Here is an 18661-nt window from a genome sequence, read left to right on the forward strand (position 1 = left end):
ATTTCTTGATGTCTGGGATAAAGAATATTGTGTCCAGCCTAGAATCCCGACAGCCCTAATTTGGCTCTGCTTGATAAGTGTTCTGGCTCCTATCAGCACTGAGCCCATCTCCTCCTTTCCACTTGCTCTCCCACGTGGATTCTTCATACGTGCGAAGGAGTTCTTCTCCATATAAAGATACCTCAAGAGAGACCAGCGGGAGAGAGGAGAAAACTAGGGCTTGGAGATGAAGGGGCCTGGGCTCTTCCCAGCTCACACCCATCCCTGCTCCCTCTGACCCTCAGGCACGTGCCGGACAGATCACCCAGAAGAGGACGAAGAAGGCTTCAGGCCAGCCAGTAACGTTCCAGCCGAATCCATTTGGGGTGTCGGCTCCCAACGGGACAAAATCTCTCCATTGGAAGGAGACGATCTTCTTTATGGAAATGGCCTTCCGAACCTCTGTGGAAAGTAAGAGCGTACCTCTGGGGCCTCCTCCCCACCGGTGACCCTCAAACACGAGGCCAGGGCGTCGGGCAGCAGGGTCTGCTCCAGAAGACTCTCCCTGGACGGCTGTTTTTCCAGGAGCATCAGAGCCTCCACGTCGGCCTCTTCTGGTCCTTCCACCGGACCACTTTCACTGTGGTCAAGGACGAGGCCTATTTTTTCCAGGGATAAAAAGTCCCTCCCAGCACTCGGGCTGGAGCTGGGGAAAACTGGGCTCGGACAGTTTCTGATCACAACGTTCTTGCCCAAGCCCAGGGAATCGCCTCGGAATTCGAGGGCTGAGATTCCCGGCTCGCTCGTCTCACAGGGAGGGTTCTCCAAAGGAGACAAATGGGAGATCTGCGGTTTGTAGCCGGTGCTGGGGGCTGGGAGGTAAGACACGGTTAGATCCTCCAGCGGAGAGCTTTCCAGGCGGTCCCCGATGGCCACGAGCTCGGCCGTGCTTTCCACCTGGGAGTGTGCGGGTGGCCGTTCTTTGTGGAGGAAGGTTTCTTCTACCTCTGTGATGATTGGGTCCGGATCCAGGAACGGCTCACCGGGATGATTCATTATAAATTCATTTATTTCCTAGGAGAGAGAAAAAATGCATCATTTCTACAAAAGAAATCCCAGAAGGCCAGAAAGCTCAGGATTCTGCCTCCATTCTGCTTTTGCCCAGCCTCCCTTTTTCTTGACCATTCCTTCCCCTCATCTTCTTTCCTACTTTTCTTAGTGAATATGCTGAATGCGAATCCAGCACTTTTGTAATATATGTGTGTATAGATATCTGTACATATGCACATTTTGGTTGTTTAGTTCTCTTTGACTCTTTGTGCCCCCATTTATGAGATATATATATATATATATATATATATATATATATATATATATATGTATGTATGTATGCCTGTATGCATTTTTATTCTGGATCTGATTCTCTTGGCATAGGAAAGTGCCACTGAGGAACCTCCCATTTCCCAGGGCAGATTGGAAGCGGCTCTGAATGTTCTCCCATTTGTGAGTTCCTTCCAGGGCCTCCATGAGGATGGGCCCGCACCGATCCTGCTTTATTCCCCTCCTGACCGTGTTTCTGATTCTCTGCCTTGGCTGCCATGACCCAGCTGCCTTCTCGCCCCAGAACCTCCCTCCACCATCTTTCCCTCCAGCATTTCAACTTCTTTAATGTGTTGTCTTCTTCCATTGGAATGGGATCTCCTCAAAGGTAGGAACTGTTTTTCTTTTTGCTTGCATTCGTATCCTTAGCGTGGCACACAGCAAGTGCTTAATAAATGCTTTTTGCTTGGTGACTGAAATGACAAATAGGTGAGTCAGGTCTTCCTGACTCCAAAGCCGGTTCTATCCAATATGGCGGGACACAACACAGGTCCTGGCATACAGTAGGTGCTCTGTGTATGTTTGCTTCATTGCTCAGTTGAATGAGGAAGGATTGGTGGGCATTTAAAGGTCACCCCACAAGTAGAGTGAGACACGGCAGACGGTAGACCACACTATGGAAAAATCTTTCATTTAGGAATTGATATTGGGAAGTCTTTGTCGAAGGGACGTTGTCAGTCCCCCACATTGCTGGTCTTCTTTTCATTCATTAAGTCAGCCAATAAACATTTATTTGGCACCCACTACATGCCAGACACTGTTCTAAGTGCAGAGATAAAAAGAAAGGCAGTAGACAATTCCCACTCCCGGTGAGATGCTCTAAAGCATCTAGCATGGCCAGCTCTGTTCCAGGGAGCCAGATATAAAAGACAAAAGCTCAAAGACGCTGCCCTCCAGTGCCGGGCATTCTCCTGGTGGAAAGAGCACGTGCACAGATAGAGAAATGCCAGATCCATGCCAATCTGTTTGTACCTACAAATACCAAACATGTGCACATCAGCTAAGCACACTACGGTGAGGAGAGGGAATTAGCAATTGGGAAATTCATATATTTATTGCTTTTGGAAAGTGTGGACAGCAAGTTCACTAAGGAAGAACTGAGGGCCACAGAACCCTCAGATCCCATGAGCCAGAAGGGGCCATGCCGCCATTTTGTCTTCCGACCAGATGTTCCTTTCTAAGCTCTCCACTCAGTGCTCCTCCCATCTTGTCTGAAGACCCCAAATGACAAGTCGCCCATTATCAACTGAGGTAACCCACAAGACAGGTTGGGGTACGGCCTCAACATAGTAGCGACAAAGTTAACACTCTCAGAGTTTCCAGAATATAAGCTGTATGTACACAAAATGTGTCTGGAAGGATGCAGTGCTATTCCTTTTTCTTTTGTATTTGTTTTCCTATCTGGGGATTCATCCATGTAGGAAACTTCCAGTGGGCAAACTCCCTCCACCAATACAGATGGCTTTGTGCTCTTTACTCTGTGATCTTAGGTTGCTGCCTAGGGGCCCAGAGACATCTTGTCCAGAATGACTCAGTCAGGAGGTGTCAGAGAAGGGACTTGAACTCTGGGCTTCCCAACTCCCAAACCCACCCAACAGTCTTATTTTTTCCCCCATCGACTCCTTGTCCCCTTTCAGGGTACTTTGTTGTCAGTCATACTAAATTATTTATTTTTAAAATTAGAGGGGCAGCTGGGTAGCTCAGTGGAGTGAGAGTCAGGCCTAGAGACAGGAGGTCCTAGGTTCAAATTTGACCTCAGCCACTTCCCAGCTGTGTGACCCTGGACAAGTCACTTGACCCCCATTGCCCACCCTTACCAATCTTCCACCTATGAGACAATACACCGAAGTACAAGGGTTTAAAAAAAAATTAGAACATAAAATGATCACACTTTGGACCCTCTCCATTCCCAAGAACACCCTCCTCCTTCCCGGTCCCCCCCCTACTCCCAACCATCACTGGCTGGGGCAGCATTTACCTGGAGGGTTTTCAGGGCACAATTAATTCTCACATTGGGAACATCTTCATGAAGCCAAGTTGGTAGGAACAACAGGAGTCTTCTTTTAATTCTTAAAAAAAACAACAACAACAACAAAATGAGACATTACAAGAAGGCTCTGGCTCGCCAAATTCCATTCTATTCAGGTCTGACAGTCTCCTAGGAAGAGGTTTGAATGGAAGACTCCAGAAAGAGTCCGGGCTGGGATGCTCACACTCACATTTTCTTCAGTTAGACTATGACTCTCAATTCCTTTTCTGAAAAATAGGGATAATAGTACTTACAAGAGTCTACCTACCTTATAGGCTTCTTAGGAAGAACTATTAAAAATAGTAGTAGTAGTTCAGCCCTGTCCTCCTCTTTGTGACCCATTAGGGGGTTTTCTTGGCAAAGATACTAGAGTGGTTGGCTATTTTCTTCTCTAACCCATTTTACAGATGAGGAAACTGAGGCAAACAGGGTGAAGTGACTTGCCCAGGGTCATTCAGCTAGGAAGTGTCTGAGGTCAGATTGAACTCAGGGCTTCCTGACTCTAAGACCAGCTCTCTAATCACTGTATTACCTGGCTGCCCTTTAGAGATATTAGTGTTTTTCTAATAGAAGGTCTGGAGAGATAGGGAAGAAATTACCATTTATTAATTGCCTGCTATATCCCAGGGTCTGTACTAAGCAGAGAGAGCAGATAAGGCTGCTTTTCTGGGACAGAGTAAATGAGATTTGTTTTGTGTGAAGAGGATTGTAAAAGAAATTGAGATAAAAAAGTGGTCCAGTCTGAATTTTTAGAGGTTATAAACATTCTGCTTTCAGCTCCCTTTTAAGTCCCAAGAGCCAGCAAGGACCTTGGCGATCATCTCTTCCAAGTCTTATTTGGTAAATGAAGAAACTGAGTCGCCGGAGTTGGGCAATTAGTCAGGTCAAGCCTGTGGACCTCTTCTCCAAATAAGATTTTAAATGCACAAAATAAAAGAGAAAGGCAATTATATTGAAATAGTTACCAGCTTGGTAATTCAGTGAATAGAATGCTAGGCCAGGAACCAGGAAGACCCAGGTTCAAATCCAACCTCAGATGCTGACGGGCTGTGGGAACCTAGGCAAGTCAATTAACCTCTGTCTGCCTCAGTTTCCTCAGATGTAAATGGGAATAATAGCATCTACCTCTTTGGGCTAATGAGATATCTATACAGTGCTTAGCCCAGGAGCTGGCACATAATGGGCAGAGGTACTTGTCTCCTCCTTCCCCTGCTACTTGTTGTCTCCGACCTCCCTCCCTTAGAATGGAAGCTCCTTGAGGGTAAGAACTGTTTTGATGATCTTTTTATTCCCAGTTCTCAGCACAGCGCCTGACCCTTAGTGGGTGCTTAATAAATGCTTGTGGACCTGAAATAGTTATCAAAATATTAATTTATTATTTAAAAAAATCTTAAACCCTTAACTTCTGTGTATTGGCTCCTAGGTGGAAGAGTGGTAAGGGTGGGCAATGGGGGTCAAGTGACTTGCCCAGGGTCACACAGCTGGGAAGTGGCTGAGGCCAGATTTGAACCCAGGATCTCCCGTCTCTAGGCCTGACTCTCCATCCACTGAGCTACCCAGCTGCCCCTCAAAATATTAATTTAGAAAAATTCCCCGACCCCAGCTTTGAACCATGTTCCTGATCGTCCCCAGCTGCTCTAGCCTCCCCTCTCTCCTCCCCCTTTATCTGCTGACAACATATTTCCCATTTTCTCCTTAAACATGCGTCCGGGCTGTAAGATTCTTGAGGGTAGAAACCGTCTCCCTGTTGGCTTTGTGTCTCCAATTCCTAGCATGGATCACGAGGGTGCATTGATGTTCTGATCGAGGTGGATGGTTGGATGGATGGATGGATGAGCTTGGCGGCCTGATGACTGGCTCCTCCATTGGACAGAAGCCTGGACAGCTCAGGAGGAACCTCCTCTCCCAGTGGATCCCCCTCTCCCGCTTAGTATCATTCAAAATGTTTTTCCAAGCTTATTTCCATTTCTGTTTCCTAGATGAGGATTTGACAAACAATTCCCAGCTGATCATTCAATAACAGGATATGTTCCTATGCATAACAATTAACTTGGCTTTAAAATCACGTTCCTTTCTCTTCCTCTCTTAAAGCGTATTAATCAAGTCAAAAACATTTCCTGCCGCACCCCTGTGCCTAGGAAGCTTTGCCAACAGAAGGCTGGTCTTCGGTGCCACTTTCCCATTTGTTCTGGGAAGCTAATTGGGAATCTTTGGTTCATGCTCGTCATGTTGATGATTTTCTGCAAAGCCCAGGCTCGAAGGGCTTCTGCCAAGCTTAATTCAAGGCCACCTGAAATGATGGAGCAGGTTCTGGGAGAAGGCCCGGCTCTTCACAGCTTGGTGAAGATGATTCCATCTGGCTCACTTCATGCTTGAAATGTTATTACAGAAGAGACCTCAGCAGCCCTCTGGTCCAAGAACAGGAAGATTCCTCTCCGCAACACACCCAACAAAGAATCTTCCAGCCTCCCTTTAAAGCCCTCCAGGGAGGGAGACCCCATCACTGCTCAAGGCAGCCCATTCCCATTCAGGACAGCTGGTAGGAAGGCGCCTCCCTGTTCCTGGTCTTGACATCAAGAGACGAGCAGAACAAGGCCAATCCTTCCTCCATCAATAGCCCTTCCAATATGGGGAGTCACCCGGCACCCCTAATCCCTTCCCAGCCTTCTGCGCTTTGAGCTGCATGTTCCCACTTTCTCTTGCCAATCCCCACAGAGCAGGATGCCCGACCCTCTCCATTTTCTTCAAGGACACCCATAATAAAGAGCAGAACCAGCACACACACACACACACACAAATCCCAAGGGATTTCCCAATGAATCGGCCATCTTTCTCTTCAGCCAGCAATGACAGTTCTTTGTCTCCACCATACTTTTTCCCTCCTTCCCCCCTCCTCTTCCTTTCTCTTCTTGATTCTCCATCTGCCCTCAAGCTCAGTTAGAAGCTTATAGCCCAAACTTCAATCATAGCATTTGCTTTTAGAAATTAGGAGGGTGCTTTGAAAAGAATAGTCATGCCAACCCCATTCAGACAAACCAGACAAGCCAGAAGAACTCCAAAGAATGACTCTGAGGTTGGGGTCAGATTCAATTCTGACCCTCCCAGGAGTTCCTACTGAGATCTTCATTGTGGTTGGCTTAATTTTTTTCAAGTTATTAAACATTTATTAATATTCATTTTTAACCTGTTTACATACTTCATGCCCCTACTTTCCCCTTCACCCTCCGCTCTCCCCCCACCCATGGCCAACGCACATTTCCACTGGTTTTAACATGTCCTTGATCATAGACCTATTTCCAAATTGTTGGTAGTTGCATTGGGGTGGTAGTTTCGAGTCTACATCCCCAATCATGTCCGCCTCAACCCATGCGTTCAAGCAATTGTTTATCTTATATGTTTCCTCTCCTGCAGTCCTTCCTCTGAACGTGGGTAGCATCTTTACCATAAATCCCTCAGAGTTAATTTTTTTTAACCCCTGCCTTCCATCTTGGAGTCAATACTGTGTATTGGGTTCAAGGCAGAAGAATGGTCAGGGTAGGCAATGGGGGTCAAGTGACTTGTCCAGGGTCACACAGCTGGGAAGTGTCTGAGGTCAAATTTGAACCTAGGACCTCCTGTCTCTAGGCCTGACTCTCAATCCACTGAGCTACCCAGCTGACCTCTTTTATTAACTCTTTTGTTTTTAATTAAAATTTTTTTTTAACCCTTAACTTCGGTGTATTGTCTCATAGGTGGAAGAGTGGTAAGGGTAGGCAATGGGGGTCAAGTGACTTGCCCAGGGTCACACAGCTGGGAAGTGTCTGAGGCTGGATTTAAACCTAGGACCTCCTGTCTCTAGGCCTGACTCTCCATCCACTGAGTTACCCAGCTGCCCCCGGCTTAATTTTTGAAATGCATTTTGCTTTTTGGTAAAGTTACACTTTTTGAGGGGAAAACAGACAAGGGTGGTTTGGCTTATTTAAAGAGGAAAGAAACAAGAAGAAGCTACTCACTCATTGCAGTTCGGGGATGCGGCCCCTCAGATTCACAACAGCTCATTGCACTTGAGAGGATGAGACCGTCGATGTTCCTAAATCTTATTCAGATTATATTTGTTCTACCTATACTTGCACCTATGAACTTTCCCGATAGACTATAAAGTTCCCTCCTGGCACTGAATCCTTAATGCAAAGCAATTTCTTGGCAAAGAATAAACACCTACCAAATGTTTTCTGATTGATATATTTGAGTGGATTTAAGGGGGGGGAAATCCATTCAGGCAGTTGGGTGAAAAAAGCTAAAGCAGTTGTTGGGTACGAGGCCAAAAATATCCAAGTGATTGATGGGATTATTTTTCATGGAATTAACTGACCAGCCAGCTCTGCTTTGGTATTATAAACATGCCTCCATCTGGTGTTTGGTGACCTGGAGATGGAGGGAATGACATGATGATGACACACTTACCTAACTCTGAGTGATTGTTTAAATATCACAGTCAAGAAAAGAGCAGATAGCACCGTGACACCAAGGACCATTCCAGTCAGAAGTCCAGCGCTGGGATTTCTATTGCCTGAAACAGGGGAAAAAGACAAGGGCTTGGCTTTTGCTGTAGCTGAAAAACAACCGAATCTGCTTTCTCTCTTTAGAATGTACCATTAGACCATGGATGTCTCTGCAAGGGGGCAGGAGGTGAGAAGTAAAGCGATTCTGCTTTATGGGTTTCGGTCTTCTAGCCAGCCACACACTGGAGACTGTAATAGTGAATTCCAGAGCAAGCCACCATGAAGGAGCCAGTGGATGTGGGAAACCATCGTAAATGGATGAGCGTGGTCAACAGAGGGATGCTTAGTGCGTCACGGTCCAAGAGATAATGGCAATGTTCTCCGGGAGACAGAATTAATGTTATTCCCCTCTGCTGCCTGCTGGGAAGGTTGGTTTTTAAAGCCTGTGAACTGATTCAGTGTTCAGACAGACATTCATGAAAGCTGGTTCCATTCCAAGCAAAGTCCTTGGTTTGAGCAAACAATGACCTTGGAGGTAGAGGCTAAAAGAGAACGTTGGAAGCCAATCAGTTGACTCATCCATCTATCCTTCGTTGAATATTTATTAGTTGAGCAAGTGCTTGGGAATAGGAGAGATGGGAATTTTTCTTTTGAAATAGGATTTCTTCCCTCATTTTCAACAATAGCATTAATGGACCAAATGTGAGAATGAACATTTGAATCCCCTTTTACATTTCTTTCTTTCTTTCTGCATGGTGGAGAGCCTCTGTTTTGATAGGTAAGGTTCTTCTCTAAATATAACCTTTCACTCAGGAAAGCTTCCGTGCGTGGAGGTCTGGCATCGGAGAGTTTCTGAAAAGGTGGTCAGATTCAATACCTTTTGGTACTGTGTGTGCCTCTTTTGGTGGAGCCCTCTTTAGTTATGCACCTAATTTGGTTGGTCTGATCCAGGGGAGAATTCTCAATCACCCTTCACAGGTAGCAAAATGGAGTTCAATGGGGTCCACCCTCTGGTCTGGATTTTTGTTTGTTTGGTTTCTGTTTCTTTTTAACCTTCTGTGCAAAATAAACCATATTCATGTCCAATTTGCCTCCATTTTCAAGATAAAGAAGAGCACTCCTTCCAATTTGTTGAACACAGCATTGTTTGTCTTCACAGAACTAGAGGAGCAAGCTCCCCAAATCGTCTTGGCAAGATCTGCATTGTCCCTCCATTAGATTAAAAATGCAGGGCATTATGGGATATGAATACATTCATTTGTCTACCTATCCAACTATCCATTTTTCTATCTGTGTACCCACCCATCTGCCTGTCCATCCATCCATCCATCCATCCATCCATCCATCCATCCATCCATATTCACCCAACATTATTGGGCACCTGCACACTACTATATATATACAGGCTAGGCTATTGTGCTGGAATGTTGACCATGCTGAGTCATTTCCTTCCTTAACAAGTTTTAGCCCTGCCTCCTTCCCCAGCCCAACTAGAATGGAAATTTCTTGAAGCCAAAGACTGTTTTCCATGTTCTGTTTGTATGCTCCAGCACCCCACACAATGCCTTGTACACTTATTGGCTCAGGTACATGATGGGCTCAGTGGGCACCAAGGTCACTTCTGACCTTGAGATTTTATAATTTTATAAATCTTATAGAGACAGCCATTATCTAAAGGGAATAAAATGTTGGTTGCTTTACTTTTATTTTTTCTTTGACCGTATGACATATTCAACTTATTTTTGGTTGATTGACATTAAAAAAATTATCAAACCATTCAATGAACCTTTTCCTGAGTTTTAAAAAAGAAGGTTCCTTCTTCTCCAGGCTGCTCTTCAGACCTTCTCTACCATGCGCCAGAAACCTCTTCATCCAAAGATGCTCACTCCATCCTCTGAATTCACACATTGGAGTTAAGTTACGCTGCCCTTGTGGTCTCTTCTTCTGATTCATTTGGATCCTTCTAGAACCTCTAATTAAGGAGGATGCCCAGGCCAGCCATGTCTCATTTCTCTCCGGGCTATAGAATACCTTCATTCCTGACTCCCTAGGCTTAAGTTTCCCTTTATGTCTTTTCCCATTAAAGTGCCCTTTGTGCTCAGGGACTTTCTTTTTCCCTGTTTTTGTGTTCCCAGAAGTTTAGCTCCCCAAACACATTACTTGTTGACTAAGTGCTTGTTGACTGACTGAATGTGTACTGTGTTCAAGGCATACACTGCAATATTCAGACAATCTAATAGATGCATGACCCACCAGTGTGGATGTTATAGATGTCAACCCATTCCTGCTTGTCCACTCTGTGGAATTCGTCTGTGCCTATCCATAAGTTCACCAGGTCCTTCCTCATTGTGGAGGGCCCCCTTAACATCGCAAAGATCCTAATGGAGCAAATGGACTATTTATTATGCCTTGAGCTCATTATCTTTGGGACTCAGTGTTTTTTAAGCTTGTGTATTTCTCGGTCATGGAGAATCCTGGGGGGTCTTCCTAGCTTTCTCTTAACCTGGCATCACAGGGATACCAGAGTAGTGATGTGGCTGCCTACCTCTTGCCACATCTTCCCTTCCTATCATACATTTCCTTGGTGAAATCTCCTCTGTTCCTATTCCAAGTTCCTCATTGGTCCTATACTGTCCCCTGCGCCCCTCCCTTGCCCTCATTTTAATTCTTTAGACATTTTTGGAGTCCGGGTTTCCTCGCTATCTAGCAACATTGGTAGACTTTTGGTTAGGAAAAGATGGGCTAACATCAAAGGGAAGTTTAGGGTCAGGAAGAGAGCTTTGGAGTTTCCTGAAGGCTATCCATCATCCATCTCACCCTTTCCTGCTCAACTCCTGGGGCCATTCATTGCCTCTCTGCAAGGCTTCTCTTACACATCTAAAACGCTATGGTTGGCATGGCCGTAGTTGTGTGCCAAGTTGAGTGTGGGAGGAATCCTGTGCTCCTGGCTTTGACTTAGGCTTCCATTTGGCTTATATCACCTGCTGGGAGCATTGAATGAATGTTGGTAGTTCAGGAAAGTCTTAGGTCTGCCAATTAGATGTGATCTTGGATGTCTTCGTTAGTGGCCAAGTCATAAACTGGACCCATTTCCCGGATGACGAAGGAGTAACAGTTCATCTGTTCGCTGCATCTCTGATGTATGTCCAGTGATGACTCAGGGATCTAGAACACAAGATCTAGGAACCTGGGTTCTTAAATCCTGTGGGCTGTCACTGTACCATGACTGGTTATCTCTGTATGCCCCAACGGGATCACTCTAGAAACAGCTGCTTCAGACTAGCTTCATACTAGTAGGTGGGGGTTATATTTCAAGGAAGGAGAAGTCCCAGGCTCTGCCCTGAAGGAATTTATAATGGAGCCAGAGAGAAGGGTTAACCCCATAAAAAGATGGCCCATCCCTGCAAAACAGGAAAAGATTGCGATTTAATCATTGCGAATACTAGCCAACAAAGAGGAACTGGTTGGTGTGAAAAGATAAAATTTGGGAGAAAGTGAGCAGAATTTGTGGCAGGAAAGTAGAGGAGAGTTAGGTATCCCCAGGCATGTACCCCCTCTTTCTTAGGGTTCAGAGAAAGGTTAGACGCCATTCTATGGCTTCAGATTCTCTAGGGAAGTCAGCCCGGGAGGGGAACTTGTCAATAAAGAAATTCTGAAGATCTTTGAGGCAGCAAAGGATGAGCTGCTTAAAGAGAACAAGTTAGATTTCGGGACAGGGTTATTAGAGCAGTAGCTTCAGGAAATGCTGTGGGCCTAATCTGCCTAGATTTCAGCAAGAATTTTAGCAAGTCTTCCATGTTATTTTTATGGAAAAGGAATGTGCTGTTGAACTGGTAAAAGGACAATTAAGTGCAGTCAGACAGATTGAATGATGGGACCTGAAGAGCAGCCATTAATAATTCTGTGTGAACTCGGAAACAAGCCAGCAGGGGGAGTGTCCCAGAGAGAGAATCGCTCTTCTCCCAATAACCCAGTTTACAAGCAAAGCGCCCTCTTCGACTCCTCTCACCCCCAAATCCCATCAGCTGCCCAAGCCTGCTGAATCTATTCCCTACAGCATCTCTGGCATCGGGGCAACACTATAGATATATAGAGGGGTGAGCCTGGAGTGGGCAAGATCTGAGTTCAAATCCTGCCCCAGGCATTTACTAGTTGAGTGACTACGGTTAAGTGGGTTATCCTCCTTCAGTCTCAGGTTCCTCATCTGTGAAATTGGAATGCTAATAGCGTCTCCCGCCAGGGCTTCTGTAAATGAGTAACAGCCGGAAAGCACCTTTGGGAACCTTAAGACGTCGCATCAATTCTAGTGTGTCGTTGTTATTTCCACGTCTCCTGATCTCTCTGCTTCGGCTATTCATCAGCTCTTGCCTGGACTAGAGCACTAGCCTTGTCGCCGGTCTCTGTGCCTCAGCTCTCGTCCCGCTGCGATTCATCGATTCATCGTGGGAGCAGATAAAGTGATCTTCCTGATTCAGCAGGCGGATCACATCACCTGCCTCTCCTCCGGCCACTCAACAAACTCCAGGCCATTGATTCCTTCGGCGTGGAACACGGGCTCTTCCTGAGGCAGTCCCAGATCTCTGCCGCTGGACCTTTCCTACTGGTGCGGTCTGCAGGCGTCCCTTCACCCTCTGCTCCTCGCGCACAGGAAACGCCACGTCCCGTCTCTCTGCCTTCGCACAGGCTGTCCTCCAAGCCTAGGCTGCGCCTCCCCACTCCTGCCTCACGGAATTCTCCATTTCCTTGAAGATTCATGAAGCCTTTCTAGGTCCCTGTGGCCGCTCCTTCCAGATCTGAATAGATTCAGGTGGACGTGTTGCCACCTCCTCTGGCTTCCCCCCAAAGTCCCCGACACTTAGCACACACTGGTGGATCCAAAAAGAGGCAAAAGATAATCTGCACCCCAAGGGGCTCCCCATCTAAAAGGCGTGACAACAAGTAAGGAACATGCCCCAACTGGGTCTAGGCAGGATAACTAGGGGAGCGTTAAGAGAAGAAAAGGACCAGGGTTAAGAGGGGTTGGGAAAGGCCTTCTGTGGATGCTGGGATTGCGGCTGGGACGTCAAGGAGGCCGAGGAAGCTGAGAGACAGAGATGAGAAGAGAGAACATGCCAGGCATGGAACACAGCCAGAAAAAACGCCAAGAGATGGAGGGTCTTGTTCCTAGCACAGCGAGGGAGTCCGTGTCCTTGCTTCGAAGAGTACATAGTAGAGAGAAAAGTCTAAGACCAGAAGATTAGGAGAAGGCTCAGTGATGAAGGGCTTCGAATGCCAACCATGGGATTTTTTTATTTGGCCCTGGAAACAATAGGGAGCCACTGGAGTTTATTGAGTTGGACCAGGGAGCGAGGGGAGGCGTGATAAGACCCGCATATTAGGAAAATCACTTTGGTGGATGGATTGGAGTGGGGAGAGACTTGAGGCAGTCGTTTGAGTATGAGGTGATGAGGGGGTATGCGAGAGACAGATTGGGTGGTCATGGAGAGGGGGAGAGAGTGAGGAGTCCAACTTTGAGTCTGAGGGTGAGATCCTAACAAGAAAGCTTGGAAGGGAGGAGTATTTGTTTGGAGGGGAAAGACACGGAGTTGAGTTCTGAACGGGATGGGTTGAAGACGTCCACAGGAGAGCCAATCTCCAGTGTCTAATAAGCAGCTGAAGACGTGAGACTCAAAGTCAGGAAAGAGGTCGGGGTTCCGGAACCATCGCCATAGAAATACTCATTGAATCTGCGGAAGCTGACGAGACCACCCAATGACACAGCAGAGGGAGAAGAGATGAAGCTCCAAGACAGAGTCCATGGTTAATGGAGCGACTTAACTAAATGGCCGAACTTTTGCAAGGAGGAAAACAAGAGCATTAGAATGGAAGCTCTTGGAGGACAGGAACTCGTTTTGCACTTCTTTGCATTGCCAACTGCAGCTACTCCAAGTCCCACATTCTTCTTCTATCGGCATCTCAATATTTCAGGGTTCATTTTCTAGCACCAACATTTAAGAGCTCTCAGTTTCCCTCATTTTAAAAATGGGAAAGATAATATGCTTGGACGATCCACCTCACAGGGCTCGTGTGAGATGAACCTGGCAACCCTTCAAGCATCATGGAAATGGGAACTCTGACATTATTCTTACCGGAAATCAAAGGGTCTTTAAAGATGGAAGCATTTATGAGTACAACATGGCGAGGCTCGTCTTGGAACGATTTCAAGTCGACCTGGGGAGCTTGGAGAAAAAGAAACAACGTTAGCACGATGACACAGTGCCGGAGGTTGGAGATTTGTCTGCAAACCGGTTTTTCCACTTGCCTGGTGAAGATGGAAGAAAGCCAACAACCTTGACTGGCTTGGAAGGTGAGTTAAAGGCGACAGCCTTTAAAGAGGTGTTTCTGATCAGGTAAATGAGAAGGAGAAGAATGGATCGCTTGGCCTATAAACACTACTAGGGGTCCGAAAATTAGAACAGGGCTTTATGGATCCTGCAAGGCGTCTGCATGGAAAGTACCAATGGAGTTTTATTTCCTGGGGCCAAGAGAGGTGGCTCAGATGTTGGATTCTGGGCTCCTCCCTGGGCATGTATAACAATCCATTTCCTTGAATCCCCAAAGATGCCTCAGCCTCACCCTTCCACAACTGCCAGGAGGCTGCTCCCCCTTTCTTGGCACTGCGAAGGAAGCCCAGTTTTGTCTAGCAGGCATTTGGGGGAAATTCAAGGCACGACAGGGGGCTACTGCCAGAGCCTTTGGAATTAGCCTTTACCAAGGATCCTGGCCAACATGGTACCATGAATAAGATCTCAGGAAGCAGGGGCCGTGGGAAAAGGGAGGGAGGAAAGAATGGGGGTCTTTCAGCAGGAGATTCTCTCTATGACTAGAGTATCTTCGTGCTTTTTTCATCTGAGCCTCCTTTCCTTTCTTTTCTTTTTTTTAATATCCTCCCTTCTTTCATAGAATCAATTAAGAATCATTTCCAAGTCAGAAGAGTGGTAAGAGTTAGGCAATTGAGGTTAAGTGACTTGCCCAAGGTCACACAGCTAGTAAATGTCCGATATCAGATTTGAATCTAGGATTTTCTATTTCCAGCCTTGACTCTCTGAACACTGAGCTATCTATGATTCTCCTTTAAAAGCTGCCCAAGATAAAAGTTCAAGGGTGTTTCCCTCTCTTCAGACAGAAGAAAGTCTATAAAAACGTTTTTAAAATCTCTAATCCTTTAGGAGGCTGCATAGTTCAGTGGAAACAGTGTTAACTTTAGAATCAGAAGACCTGGATTTGAATTCTGTTTTTGGCCATTCCAAACCGTGTGACCTTTGGTAAGTCACTTCATTGTCGCATGTTTCAATTTGCTCATCTGTAATGAGAGGATGTATACTAGAAGATCTCTGAGGTTCCTTCTAACTCGAAATCTCTGATCCTCAAACCCTAATTACTTGGTATTCCCAATGTTTGAAATGTTCTGTGTTCAAATGATCTCTTCTTTAAAAATCACACTTAAGGACATGAAAAATCATGCATTGGAGCTACGTGTATGAGTGGCACAGAGTTCCTACGAAGTATACACCATGTTGTCTCCCCAAGCAGAGTTCTTTTACAACCAGGCTTAGAGATGGCTGAAAAACAGCTTTGTTCAATCCCAGTGGAATTTCTTTGGGAGTAGCTTAATCGAGCACAGGTTTCTGCTAAGTGGCTTCCTGAACATAGTGAAGAGAGCATTTTACTAAGAGAAACAACAAAGCAGCACCGAAAGGTTCTTTCCTGCTGCTGCAAAAAACAAACAAACAAATAAAAACAATTCCCTTGTTAATCTGATACATAGAACGGAAACACATTTCTTGGTTTCAAAATTATTGCTGGAGTCAGGCCTAGAGACGGGAGGTCCTGCATTCAAATCCGGCCTCGGACACTTCCCAGCTGTGTGACCCTGGACAAGTCACTTGATCCCCTTTGCCCACCCTTCCACCTAGGAGCCAATACACAGAAGTTAAAAGATTAAAAAAAATTATTGCTGGAAATATGTCTTTGTTTTCAATTCTTTCCTGCCCTGGTTTGCTTTTTTGGAATTGTGTGCATTAGTAAGCATTATCATCATCACCGTGCTCCACCGAAATGTTCATTTTACCAATCGTATGCAATAACAATTTCTACAAATGTTTTCTGAAGTGACACGATCCAAATTGTCTCCTTCCCTCCTCCTGGAGAAGGTAAGCAAGTTGATCTAGATTATTCACGTATTATCATGCCAAACATATTTCCATATTGTTCATTGTCGTAAGAGAATACTCTCATAAAACCCAAACCCCCAAATAAAAACTTAGACAATTGAAAAATCGTATTTTTTCATCTACATCCGACTCCAACAGTTTTTTCTCTGGAGGTGGAGAGCATTCCTTACCCTAAATCCTTCAGAATTGTCCTGGATCTCTGTATTGCTGAGAGTAGCTAATTCCATCACACTTGATCGTTCCACAATATTGCACATACTGTGTACGATGTTCTCCTGGTTCTGCTTATTCACTCTGTCTCAGTTCATGTAGGTCTTTCTGGCTCTTTCTGAAACCATCCTGTTCGTCATTTCTTATAGTATAATAGTATTCCATCACCAGCATGTACCACAATTTGTTCAGCTATGCTCCAATGGATGGACATCCCTTCCATTTCCAATTCTTTGCCTCCACAAAAGTTGCTGCTGTAAATATTTTTGTACAAGTAGGTCCTTTCCCCCTTCTTTTGGATCTCTCTGGGATACAGACCTAGTAGTAATATTACTGGATCAAAGCGTTGTTTTATAGCTCTTTGGGCATAGTTCCAAATTGCCCTCTGGAATGATTGGATCAGTTCACACTCCACCAACAATGCATTAGTGTCCCAATTTTGTCACATCACCTCCAACACTCATCACTTTCCTTTATTGTCATATTGGCCATTATGATAGGTGTGAGGTGGCATGAAAAAGAATTTTCACATGATACTGGTATCTCTTCCACATCACAGGGTTAGGAAAAAGGCACCCCAGAGATGTGGAAAATTCCCATAAAAATCTTGGGACCTCTCTTTGTACCAGAGAAGTCTCAATTTTCCCTTTTTCTTTTATGGACTGTTTACAATACCTTATATGCATTTAAAAGTTACTAAACTCCCCCTTGTCATCTGCTGGCCTTTGCATGCTATTTGTGACTTCTGTAAAACTCACTCCAAATTCCCATTTAATTTCTTCTGCCAACTAACCATATATCGAAACTACTATGGAGAAAGTAGCAATATGGAAGGGATACCCATAATAGCTCACCATTGAAAAAGTCCATAAAGGAAGATTGTCCCAAATAATAATAATAATAATAATAATAATAGTAAGGATACACAGTGTATCCTTACAATTACGTTGAGAGAAAGCTATCAGTTATCTCCATTTTACACTTTTTATTACTTGTTTATATGAATACAGGACTTGGGATTTTGGTTTTAAAAGATGACTCTATTATAAAAATGAACAATATGGAAATAGGTTCTGAGTACATGGATATATTGGATATGCTATATCATGGATATGCTATATATAAATCATATTATACATGGATAACCCAGTGGAAGTGCTTGTCAGCTCTGGGATGGGGGAGGGAAGAGGGGAGGAAGAGAGCATGAATCATGCAAATTTAGAAAACTGATGTGTAAATAATACATTTTTTATTGGAATGAAATAAAGAAAAATATTTAAAATTAAATTAAAAATGGATAATAACGTCTGGGGCACCTCCCCACCTCCCACAGTGAGATCTTGAAGCTCCAACGAGAACATGGTCGTTCAGTGATTTGTAAATCTTAAAATGCTCTTTAAATGTCAATTATAAGTGAAGCAACAAATACTTCTTTAGAGCCTGCTCTGTGCCAGGCACTGGGCTAAGCGTTAGAGATGCAGAGAAAAGCGAAAACAGCCCCCGTGGTTGGGATGTTTGCAGTCTAATAAGGGGAGATACAATAACGGTGAGACACATACATCTGCGGGGGGGGGGGGTCTGTCCCAGAAGACTCTGATACCCCACTCGGAGCCAGCTGAGCACAGTGTAAACTAGATGTGCAACAAATCCTTAATTAGTGTGAGCGCAGTAAAGACCTTTGAATGTTAGATGGAGACAGATGGTGCTGCCCAGGAAATAGCTTGGAACTGGCTGAAAATATCAGACATTGCTAGGCCTATACAGGGGGTCCCCAAAGTCTTTAAAGCTTTAATTGCTCTTCATGTTAACAGCTGTCGAAGTTTAGCATTGCATGAAGATTCGGGGCACGCTGAGGATCAGTCCAGCAGGGAACTTGAGCAAAGGGCAGAGCAGACCAGCCCAAGGTGGAAAGGCTCCATTTTGGAGGATTTCAGGGATTAGAGGTAAATGATCATGATCAGGAAGAGAGTCTCAGACACTCACTTCTGTAACCCTGGGGGAGTCACTTAAGTTCTTTGCCCCTCAATTCCTCATCAGCAAAATAGAGTAATGATCCTGGATCTATCTACCTGGCAGGACTAGTGTGAAGAAAATAGCTCATGGGGGGCAGCTAGAGGGTTCAGTGAATAGAAATCAGTTCTAAAGACAGGAGGTCTGGGTTCAAATCTGACCTTAGACACTTCCTAGCTGGGTGACCCTAGACAAGTCACTTAACTCCCATTGCCTAGCCCTTAACGATCTTTTGCCTGGGAACCAACACATAGTATTGATTCTAAGATGGAAGGAGAGAGGGAGAAGGAGAAAGAGAGAGAGAGAGAGAGAGAGAGAGAGAGAGAGAGAGAGAGAGAGAGAGAGAGAGAGAGAGAGAG

General features: G+C 45.1%; 1 protein-coding gene across 1 annotated transcript in view; it reads right to left on the reverse strand.

The window, feature by feature from the left end:
* Nucleotides 1-417: 417 nt before the first annotated feature.
* Nucleotides 418-18661, reverse strand: part of IL23R (interleukin 23 receptor) — a 69334-nt gene continuing 51090 nt past the window's right edge. Inside the window, exons 7-10 of the mRNA XM_044674672.1 lie at nt 13998-14087; nt 7832-7937; nt 3338-3428; nt 418-1053 (exon numbers count right to left, since the gene is read on the reverse strand). Coding sequence (XP_044530607.1) covers nt 418-1053; nt 3338-3428; nt 7832-7937; nt 13998-14087 — 923 coding nt within the window. The remainder of the gene's footprint in view (nt 1054-3337; nt 3429-7831; nt 7938-13997; nt 14088-18661) is intronic.

This window comes from Gracilinanus agilis, chromosome 4 (assembly GCF_016433145.1).
Source record: "Gracilinanus agilis isolate LMUSP501 chromosome 4, AgileGrace, whole genome shotgun sequence".
In the NCBI taxonomy this organism is placed as follows: Eukaryota; Metazoa; Chordata; class Mammalia; order Didelphimorphia; family Didelphidae; genus Gracilinanus; species Gracilinanus agilis.